Consider the following 10,875-nt stretch of genomic DNA (forward strand, 5'->3'; position numbering starts at 1 on the left):
TCAGACATTCGGGTAGACTTTGACACCCACAAGGCTCTCCTTTTAAATCCAGACGCCGGCGCTGTGTCAGCACTTTCACTTGGCTCAGAGGACAGGCGCTGAGTGCCATCCTGCAATTTCTAAGGCGTCTGTGACTGACAGGAAAGGAAGCGACTCCGCGACAGCCAGGAGCCAAACAAGACTCAGAAGTTCCATCAAAGCCCCAAGTGCTAGCCTCAAAGACGCAGTTCCCCTTTCCTAGCCATTCACAGTGCCTGAACCACGCAGCATAGATTTCTTTTTTCCTCCTCCACCCCCAAATTCAGCTTTCCTTCTGGAATCTGTCCTCATGGAATACAGAACGCGAACGAGGGCGGACTGTGTTCTCAGTTGCCAGGGACTCGGTTGCAAAGGAGCAGCTGGGTGCACTAGCCACGCCTCTGGTGCGCTCCCCCACGGCGTTCACACCTACGCTCCAAAGGCTCTGAGGCTGGGGGAAATGCTGGGGGCTGGGCAGGGCAGAGCGCAAAGGGATCCCGCCCCTGATCCCACCTCCAGCAGAGATTGGCAGGGCTCGGGCACCTGTCCCAGCCAATGGGAGCGTTCCGGGGCGGGCCTGGAAAACGGCTGCTCAGGCGATTTAAGAGTCGTCCGCGCGGCTGTGGAAAGCCGAGTGGAGCCAGGACTTGCCAGGTGGAGCAGACGCCCAAGCCAGCGTAGACACGGAGCGCACCCGCACCGCTCTGGGCACCTCACCGCACTGCTTGCCTCCGGTTAGATCTGAACCGCAGTCCGACCCGCCGCCAGGACCCACTCGCCACTGCCTCCTCCACAGCACCCATGGGGAACTGGAGACTTTAAAAGGAGTTTGGGGTTTCGGGAGCAGGGAAATCACGGGTACGGATAATTCGCTTCCTTTGCCTTAAAAAATGGTATTTCTTCGTCCGATTGTGTGGATAGTGTGCTGGGTAGGAGAGAGACGGGCTCTTTGGGTTGAAAGTAGACCTCTTCTCACACACACACACACACACACACACACACACACACACACACACACACAAATACTCACCACTGGTTTCGCCTTGCTACCCTGTCTCTTTGTTAGGTTATTTTAGACAGAGCAGCCTCGCCCTGGCGCAGTCCGATTGGCTCTGCTAACGAGAAGGCAAGCAAGGAGAGGGCAGAGTGTACCTGCCTGCGTGGGCAGGTGTACCCCGGTGCTTGAGTGTACGTGCGTGCATTTAGCAAGTGTGAAGGCGTACGTCCGGAATTGTGTAGGGAATTGGAGGAGGGAGGGTGCCAATGTGTGGTCGTCGAGATGTGTCATTGTGGGTGTTTGACATTAACATTGTGAGTGCATGTACCAGGCTGTCAGGGTCTGGACTCCAAGTGTGCAAAATGTTTGCTAATGTCCAGTGAATGCATCTAGCGAGTCTTTCATTGTGCAAGCCGCTTTCAGGGATGGGGTGTGACCCAGTGCAAAATGGGCAGGTGGGCTGCACAGGATGGCGACCACAACGTGAGCTCAGCTTGCTCTAGCTTCGGGCCTTAGGGTTTCTCTTTACACCCAACCTTCCGTCTGGGTGTCCATCTCCTGGAACCCAGCCACAACCTGCGCTCACTTTGCCCACTTGAACCTTGCATGTTGTCTAGCTCGCCTGTGCTTTCTCCAGTGGAAGTTACAGGGCAGGGTTCCCGGGCAGTGTCGGAGGCTGGCTGAGCGGTATGATGTCTGCTCTGGCCCTCCAGACTGGCGGCTTCTTCTGTGTCCCCTTTCCTACCCCGGGGAGGACCTGCAAAGTTGACAGGCGCAGGCGACTTTGGTGTCGGTGCCTAGGAAGCTTCAGGCCTCGGGGGAACTGGACGCCTTGGGGAGGGGACACCAGGAGGGTCAGCCCCGACTCTGATGGTGTCTGTCCTCTCTCCCTCGGTAGATCTCAGTTCCTGGCCCTGGCCTCGCCGCGTCATTGATGGGCAACCAACTGGACCGCATCACCCACCTCAACTACAGCGAGTTGCCCACTGGGGACCCATCTGGGATTGAGAAGGACGAGCTGCGGGTCGGGGTTGCCTACTTCTTCTCGGATGAGGAGGAGGACCTGGACGAACGCGGGCAGCCGGACAAGTTTGGTGTGAAGGGCCCCCCAGGTTGCAGCCCCTGCCCAGAGAGCCCAAGCCGCCACCACCACCACCTGCTGCATCAGCTCGTCCTTAACGAGACTCAGTTCTCCGCCTTCCGGGGCCAGGAATGCATCTTTTCCAAAGTAACCGGCGGCCCTCAGGGCGCCGACTTGAGTGTCTACGCGGTCACCGCGCTGCCCGCGATCTGCGAGCCGGGCGACCTGCTGGAGCTGCTGTGGTTACAGCCGGCGACCGAGCAGCCTGCGCCCGCCCCGCACTGGGCGGTCTACGTGGGCGGCGGGCAGATCATCCACCTGCATCAAGGAGAGATCCGCCAGGACAGCCTGTACCAGGCGGGCGCGGCCAACGTGGGCCGGGTGGTGAATAGCTGGTACCGCTACCGCCCGCTGGTGGCCGAGCTGGTGGTGCAGAACGCCTGCGGCCACCTGGGCCTCAAGAGCGAGGAGATCTGCTGGACGAACTCCGAGAGCTTCGCCGCCTGGTGCCGCTTTGGAAAGCGCGAGTTCAAGGCTGGGGGAGAGGTCCCCGCAGGCACGCCACCTCCGCAGCAGCAGTATTATCTCAAGGTGCATCTGGAGGAGAACAAAGTCCACACGGCCCGCTTCCATAGCCTGGAGGACCTCATCCGCGAGAAGCGCCGCATAGACGCCAGTGGCCGTCTGCGAGTGCTGCAGGAGCTTGAGGATTTCGTGGACGACAAGGAGTAGCCCCAGAGCAGCAGCCCTCCGCTCCTGTTCTCACGCCCGGAGATCCTTTCCTGTCCCCTCAGTTCTGCACCCCTAAGGCCCCTAGAGCCCGCCCAGAGCCAGAGGCTGGAAACTTCAGGAACTCTCATCCTCACTGGGCGGGCGCAGCTATGCGCCACTAAGAGATCCCGGTTGTTAGTGACGGTGCCGGGGTTACCCAGCCGGCGCCTTTCCCCTGGGTTGTGACGGGGAAACGGGGAGTGGACTAAGGGGAGCAAGGACACGATCTTTCCCGCGAGCCAGCCAATGGTCAGTGACTCTTCACCAGACAGGGCAAATACCCGTTAGTCACAAAGGACCATCACCACCACCCCCCAGATGCACACACACAGACCAGTCGGAGGCTAGAATTGTTCTTTTCAGGGCACAGTTCAACTCCCGAGAGAATGTGTCCTCGGATCTCCGAATTCCCATGAAATCCAGCCTATCCTATGTACTTGGGAGCACTTGGGGACTCCAGGTTATTCTGGGGCTGCCAGAAACTGTCTTGCAGCTCTCCAGCCCAGGGTCTCCTGACAAAACATTCCAGGCTCCAGGCTGAGCTAGTGGTTTGGCTTCCCTAATTTGCACAGCTGGAAGCTGACGCCATCCTGGGACTGACCAACCCTTGGCAGAAGGGAAGCCTTCTGGGTCCCCGGAGGAAAAAGGCGCAGCATCTCTTAGAGTGAGAAGGGCCCGCCAGCTCCGGAAAAGGAGCTAATTCACCTGGTAGGTGGGCACTCGAATGTAGGAAGGAGGAGGCTTTTTGCTCAGAACCCCTTGATTACTTCTCTCCTTGCTCTGAGTTTCAGAGAGTCCTGTTTTTCAAGGGACGGGAGGAGAACTCAGAGAGGATCTATAACATTCCAGAAACCAGCCTTCGGAGAGCCTAGCCAGTGTCTTTAGTTTGGCTTTTCCTAACCAGAAGATCTTAGAAGGCAGTGGGGGGAGGTGGAGGTTGTTTTTAAAACACAACAGTTTTCCAACGATATCAACAAAGCCTACAGTGTCGATGCTTCTCTTGATCATATTTAGCAACATGCTAATGAAATTTCAAATTGAAATTTTTATTTTCATGGCTTTAATCCATGATAGCTTAAATACCGGGGGCCATTAGGAGTGGAATTTAGCTAAGAGTTTAGCTGACATTGCCTTCACTCTGGTTTCTCTCAACTCTTATGAGAATTCTGTTTGGGGATATTATACTTATTTACTTTTTTCCCCTGGCTTTACAAAGTAACCCTGTGATGGCAGAGCTGTTCATTAATGTGTATATTGTGCTGAATTTTTGTCAGTTCAAAGGTCTGCTGCTTTGGTGAAAATCGCTAGCAAGTTCCAAGAGGGTTCTTTTCTCCATGTTGTATATCACCGTCATTTCATCTTTGCATCTCTCTCCTCACCTCTTGATCCCCTTCAAAAGGAATCTAGAGTTGGTGGGCTTTGGTGCCCAATTCTGTAGCCTGTCCTGTCCTTTGAACAGAGAAGCACTCTGAGAACTAGGACAGAATGTGTGTGTGTGTGTGTGTGTGTGTGTGTGTGTGTGTGTGTGTGTGTTTGAAAATATGGTTATGCGAAGCTCCTTCCTTTTGGCAAAAGTTTGTGGATTTTCTCCAAAGGATACAGCCGCAGCCTAACTGGTTGTTACTTGATTCTATGAGCTACACACACCTGAGAAATTTAACGTATACAATCTCTCAAGGTAGTTTGTCAAATAATGGTGTTTAGCTAATGGTTGTGAGCAACTGCATAGTGTGACAGCTCTGTAATTAGTTGAACAACAAATACTATGTCTAAAGCCAGTTTCTTGGTATTTGAATATAATGCAATAAAAACTAGTGGAAGTTAGCTGACAGGGAAATGCCTTTTCCATGGTAAATGATTTGTTTCTGTTTTGTGGGGATTTCTGTTGTTTTATTTTGTTTCGTTTTGTTTTCATGCTGGGTTCATTCCCTGATCTTGAGTCAAAAGGTCAAATCAATGAAATATGAACTAAAGTATTTTTCTGAAGCCAACTGAGTGATTTATTTTTTAAAACTGTTTATGGTTTTTCTTTCAGCGCATACAACGGCAAAACTTTCGTAACAACTAAACTTAACCTTTGCATGTATGGAGAACTGAAAGTCACTTATTTCTCTAACTTAGTCTTTTGGCAAATGACAGATGGATGACCATAAACCAAAATCCTTTATTGTGTCTACACATGCCATATCCTCTCCTGTGTCCTACTACTGTATCTTGGCTCCCTGCTGAATTAAACGCCATCCTAAGCACTTGTTCCAATGGGACTCCTTCTTGACATTGTGTCTTCCACCTGTCAGTGAGTGGGCAAAAGAGATGCATCAGTCTATTATCAGACCCCAAACTGAATTATTCCTTTGTGATGAAATCTATGTGCCATGCCAAGAGGGAACACTGTTTCATAAGCTTGGTGCTTGCTGAAACTTGGAGGGAAAGAAAACAAAAGCAGGACAGGAAAAATAGGGTTTATTATTAGACTGATCTACCAAGGACTTGGTGGGTGGTAATAGTTTCACAAAGTCTCAGTAACAAAATACTCATCAAAGAAGGAATTTGCAAAGGGGTTTGAAGGTTTCTTGTGTTCCTATGTAAAGGATTGCTATCTCATGGTCATTGTTAGCACAAACCTAGTAAGAGTACCAAGTGGAAAGGATATTATTTAATTGTGTCATCCCAAAAAGGGGTTTCTGTTTGAAAGCATTATTAAGGATGTTGCTTGAGCCATGAAAGTTGAAGATCCTTTTGTAGATGTCACTTGAATTTTGTTATGGGTGAATAGTGTTTCTCTATGTTGTATTAGTCAAAGGAATTAAGCCATGAGTCTGTCTCCTAACGTTTGAGAAAGGACAATAAAGAAGCTTTAGTTTGTGTTGTCCTCTAGGGAGCTCTGAGGTAACTCCCAGTGTGTGGAGGGGATGAAACTGTGTTCTGTCCAACTGTCACCAAGGCAGAGGGCACCTCTGTTTTGTCTTCCTTGCTAAGGGGGCATATCTCCAAAGCAAACCATATTGGGAAAAGAAGAGAAATTTAAAATGCAAATGTTCCTAAGGAAGCTTTACTGTATTAAACAAACAAACAAAAGAACAAATGGGCAAGGTGGGCTGGGCATACTTTTGAAAACTAAAGCCCACAAATTCTATTACTCTTAAAGTGTATTCTTTCCTTCCAAAAAGAAATCCTGTGGAAGTAGTATATGCTACATTAAAAAGAAAAAAGTCTGCTGCATCAACAAGCTAAATTGGTAGGTATAAAATGTTCTTCAATATTAACATTTAATGGCCTTTATGTCTGAATTTTAGCAAAAGAATTACACATATTAACCTGTATTTAGAAAATATAAATTTGCCAGGCACAGAAGCAAGTTTTAAGTTCATTGATGTTACATGATATTTTTTAATTCATGTTTTCCCCCTTTTGCATGAATAATGACATTTTCAGAAAAGTATTTTATTGATATTTACAAAATAATGAATTTCCTGGGACTCAGTTTACCCTGGTGCTCTTCCAGCATCCCCTAGTGATTGCTTCCCTTTTGCTTTCAGCATCCCTAAGAATTGAAAGGGCAAGTCACTTAATACATAGGGTAAAATCAAAATGATGTAAATTTGTAAAAGACACAGTAATAAAAGAGGGCACCTCATTTTCTCTTCTCCACATGCCTGTCCTCAAAGCTCCCTGCTCATTTTGTTTGTTTTGTTTTTGCCATTAGTGCTGACCTTGAACCTGAACCTACGTATGGCCCATCATGCCTTTTCTGGCAACAAATGAAGAGAATGTTTTGGTTTGCTTTTGAGAGATGATTTGCTGCATGTACAAAAGGCTACAAAGGAAAAACACGGACTTCCAGGCTCCTTGACACATAAAGAGCTTCAAGTAGGAGAGTATTTCAATTACTACCCTGTCAGTTCATTTCTATTGGAAAGTTTTAGCTATTAGAATACACATATACACTTGTTCATAATAATGTCCATGTGCATTTCCACATATAAATTTCTGCCAAGAGCTAGACATTTTGTCATACCCACAAACACACATCAGTTGCAGGGGACACACACAAACCCATAGGTTTTTTTAAAATGCCAGAATGGAAAGTGACCTAAGATTTATAAATACAAAAGGCAGAATATCCAGGGGTCAAGGGTTAACATAGCTCATGGGTAGTTAAGCAGCAAAGAGCTGTGGCTAAAACCAAGTACAAATGAATGTGTGACTTATGCAGTCAGCTTTTAGTTGTCCCACCCCTCCCCCATCCATCCCCAAACCCAATGCTTCCTGCTGCTAATTATTTTTAAATTTTGGCTTGTTTTTTGAAACACTATGTAACCTTGGCTGGCCTGGAACTTTTCAGTGTAGATCAGGCTAATGGTTTCAACCTCAAAATGGCCCTCTTGCTCACACCTCTCGAATGTTGCAAGTATGGGCAGGCACACCACTACATCCAACCTAGTTTCACTTTCTGAAGTAGAAAAAAAATCAAAAGCAAGATTCAAAGGAAGCTGAAAAGATGGGGAGATCACTAAAAAAAAATACTAAGGATGGGAATGAACTGTGATGGTTATAAATTTTAATGAGCTAATAACCTTTACAACAGGTAATAACTGCTCTCCATTCTAACAGAAGACTATAGAGAAAACCTAACACCCCAATTTCCAACCTTTTAATATCTAGGAGGGTATCTGACTGCATAACTCAGACTTTACCTTTGAGGCTGTATGTTACTTCACTGGGTGCCTCACTATAAGTATTTTCAAGTGTTTGCATATGTTGGGGGTGAGGAATGGTCTTTTCTGCCCTTGTTATGAGGGTGAGTTAAGATCCATGATTTGGGTGACAGAACACCCATGGGAGCAGCCCCCAAGCTGCAGGCATTTACCAGTTTCACTGGTGGATGATGGCATGTGGCACATAGTAGGTACAGCAGGTGTCTGGATTGGATGGTTTTCGGTAACTCTTGATCATTCAGAAACTCAGAGCATAGCATTTGCCTTCAGTATGAAGGTGGCATAAAACTTCCACAGCTAACATTGACAAAGATGCCTCAGAGAGATCATGGAACAACTTCTCAGGAGGCTTGGGCCTGAAGGCTTTGTGTTCAAGGGTGTCTGGGATATTCAGTTTTGCCTCTACAAAAACCTATGGATCCAAGAAAAGTAAGTTCTCTTGTCTTTTGGCCAGAAAGATGAAAGCAAACTAATAATTCTGACTCTGTCTTCTCCCAGACCCATCTCTCTCACTTTAAGGAACATTTTTTTTTCCTAGCACATAATCACAAAACTATCCCTTCAGAGGAAGGTTGTTATTGTAGCTCTTGTGATAATCATAAGAAATAAAAATGCTTATCTGTAGACAGAGATGCGAGTACAGACATATCTCGCTGGGATAACTAGATACCATTTGTTTTTATTTTTTTAATTATTAAACATTACTCATTGATAGATACTGAAATAATTGCTATGCATGTTGGCATTTATAATCCAACTCTTTCTGTATGTGAATGTAAGTCCCAAACTTAGTTTTATCTAAGCAGGGGGCACTTATGAAATACTAGGTACAAATAGGGCCAATATCTTAATTTCTAGTTCAAAATAAGTGCTTCATTGTAAGCCAGGCACATACCTATTATCCAAAGCTCTGGATTCTGAGTCAAGAAAGGTGTAAGCTTGAGCCAGGGTGATCTATACTTTGAAAGTCAATCAAAACAATAACTCAGTTCAAACAACATCAGTGAGATCATATTTGGCTTCTGTATTTTCTCTTGTCTTTTCTCTTCCTTCCTTTCTTTTTATTATTTCCAGCAGCAATATGTCTGTCACATTAATCCAGATATTAATATTCTCTATATGTCCCAGTGGGGAACATTAAGAGTATTTTATTGTAAGTATACTGATGTTTGCATCAACTAATAAGTTATTAAAGTCAGGTATTTCCCCCTCCAATAATTCTTAAGCATGCTAGTTTTTCCCTAAGTGAGAAGCCCACTGTTTTTAGATTTCAAATTATCTGTGAGAGTCACTGAGGATAATCTCAACAGGTTGCAGCTCTCAATAGGACACACTTTGTTACTTGCTTCCCAGTGGTAACATGTCTCTGGGGTTGAGGGTTCTGAGCCAAAAGGAAGGACAGCTCATGGTAGTATTTCAGGATACAGCTCACAAAACAAGTTAGATTAGAATTCCAGATAAATGGCAAATAGCTGTCACAGGATATGTACATTATATCATTTTTAGGATATGATCACACAAGAAGTTATGCTAGATTATAAATAACCACAAAGTTCACAGGCATATCAAGAGAAAGTATACCATTTCTTAGGAGTCACCTTAATGTAGACCTGGAGGTTTTGAATTGTCAAACTAAGGGCACACTCCCTACCCACAGTTCTAGGGTTTTCACATTTCTTATTCATCTTTTGGGCCCTAACTGTGTTCATATTCAGGAACAAGCAGAGATTTCAGAGCCATAGTAAGACTAGTAGTGTACAGGATATACAATTACTGAGGGAGTTGGATGTGTCTCTCTGAGAGAGGATTGACAAAGGGCTTTCAAGCATTTCCATCTACCCTTCCATTTGATTGTGCTTTATGGAATATGCCAATGATTTTTCTGGCTGGGATGAACATTTCCCAGATACAAGGAGAAATACTCTATGCCGGTTGCTTTAATTACATCAACTATCACTCAAGTTGGGTTCCCACCTGATACCTTGTCCCCATGTCTTCTTCACTTGTCCCTACCCAAAGGTTCCTCTGTGTGAACACCTGTGGCCATGGTGATCTTCCTGCAGACAGTTTCATTGCTCACAAGATTTATCACCAAATATGTTAATAAGACAATCACTATCCTACAGTGTGAACCTGTCCTTTCCCAGCTGTATGTACTACAACTGTAAGATCCAAGCCACCTACTTTTTGTAGAACATGTAGTTTTAATCCAGGCTTTCATGAATTCCTATCTTGTCCATTTTACCAGTTTTCTTGTCTAGGTTCTAGAATGACAAACCCACCTTTCATAACCAAGATCCACCCAAACCCATCGAGCAATTTTGGTCATTTTCTTCTAGAAATTTCCATTGTGCTTTGCTTAAAACACACCCACACACTCTTTCCTCCATGATAAATGTCAGTTGAGTCTTTCATATCTGCTTGGTCTGCGAGGGACAAGGAGATTGTGTAACTTGCTCATTTTGTGTAGTTGGAAAACCAGGCACTATCTAGTCTAATTGAATGGATAGGAAAACCTGAGAAGGGCAGAGATGGTTTTCCAGGGTAAAAACAGCTAAAAATTGAACATGAACTTACGTATGACTCTATACATCACTCAGTAAGAAACTAGTTTCTATTTAGGAAACTAGCTCAAATAGTAAAAGCTTCATATTGCACTATATTACAAATGGTAAGAGATTAGTAATAAAAGCTTTCTCTGTCTTTATCACAGTCATATATACATTTCTTCAGGAATGATCTTTATGGTTTTCATGACTATGGAAATACAGACTCTTAGATTCTTACCCTCTTGGTAATTTAACTTCTGCCTAGGTAACACAACTTAGCTGAAAAATTTATAGGTAACAAAGATTGGGTTTCAAGACATAGACAAGAGACAAGGAGTTTTACATGTGATTTACTGTGCCCAAGACTGCCACAAGATGTTCAGTCAGTATGGAGAAGTCTCCTCAAAACCCAAGTCCTCTTTGCTTGTTGCAAAGGTAAATCTCTCCCAATCTTACCCCTAAGCAACTATATCTACATCATGTGTGAAAAAGGCAAAGTCTGCTTGCTTGACATTCCCATGGAAGAGTGTGAAGAAAATCAGTTTCCTTTGATTGATGACATTTGGACCTCCAGGCTGGTTGAGCAGCTAGAATAATTTGAAATGAAGTTGAGCACTAAAAATGTAGCTAAATTAATGTCTTGTGAGATATATATGCTTCTATATTTAATATTTTCCTCCAGAATTCTTAAGAAAAGTACCCTGGAGTTTCCAGGAAGTTATTACTCTCTTAGGACCTCTA

At 45.2% G+C, this 10,875-nt stretch overlaps 1 protein-coding gene across 1 annotated transcript; it reads left to right on the forward strand.

Annotated features, from left to right (window-relative positions):
• Positions 1-639: 639 nt before the first annotated feature.
• On the forward strand, positions 640-4,209 carry Lratd1 (LRAT domain containing 1). The gene is made up of 2 exons (XM_051181642.1): positions 640-876; positions 1,914-4,209. The coding sequence occupies exon 2, from the start codon at positions 1,950-1,952 to the stop codon at positions 2,826-2,828; it is 879 nt and encodes a 292-aa protein (XP_051037599.1). The 5' UTR covers positions 640-876; positions 1,914-1,949; the 3' UTR covers positions 2,829-4,209.
• Positions 4,210-10,875: the final 6,666 nt, after the last annotated feature.

This window comes from Phodopus roborovskii, unplaced genomic scaffold, assembly GCF_943737965.1.
Source record: "Phodopus roborovskii unplaced genomic scaffold, PHOROB, whole genome shotgun sequence".
NCBI lineage: Eukaryota > Metazoa > Chordata > Mammalia > Rodentia > Cricetidae > Phodopus > Phodopus roborovskii.

Excerpts from the sequence above, each read along its gene's own strand:
- Lratd1 (XM_051181642.1), top strand. The coding sequence starts at position 1,950 with ATGGGCAACCAACTGGACCGCATCACCCACCTCAACTACAGCGAGTTG.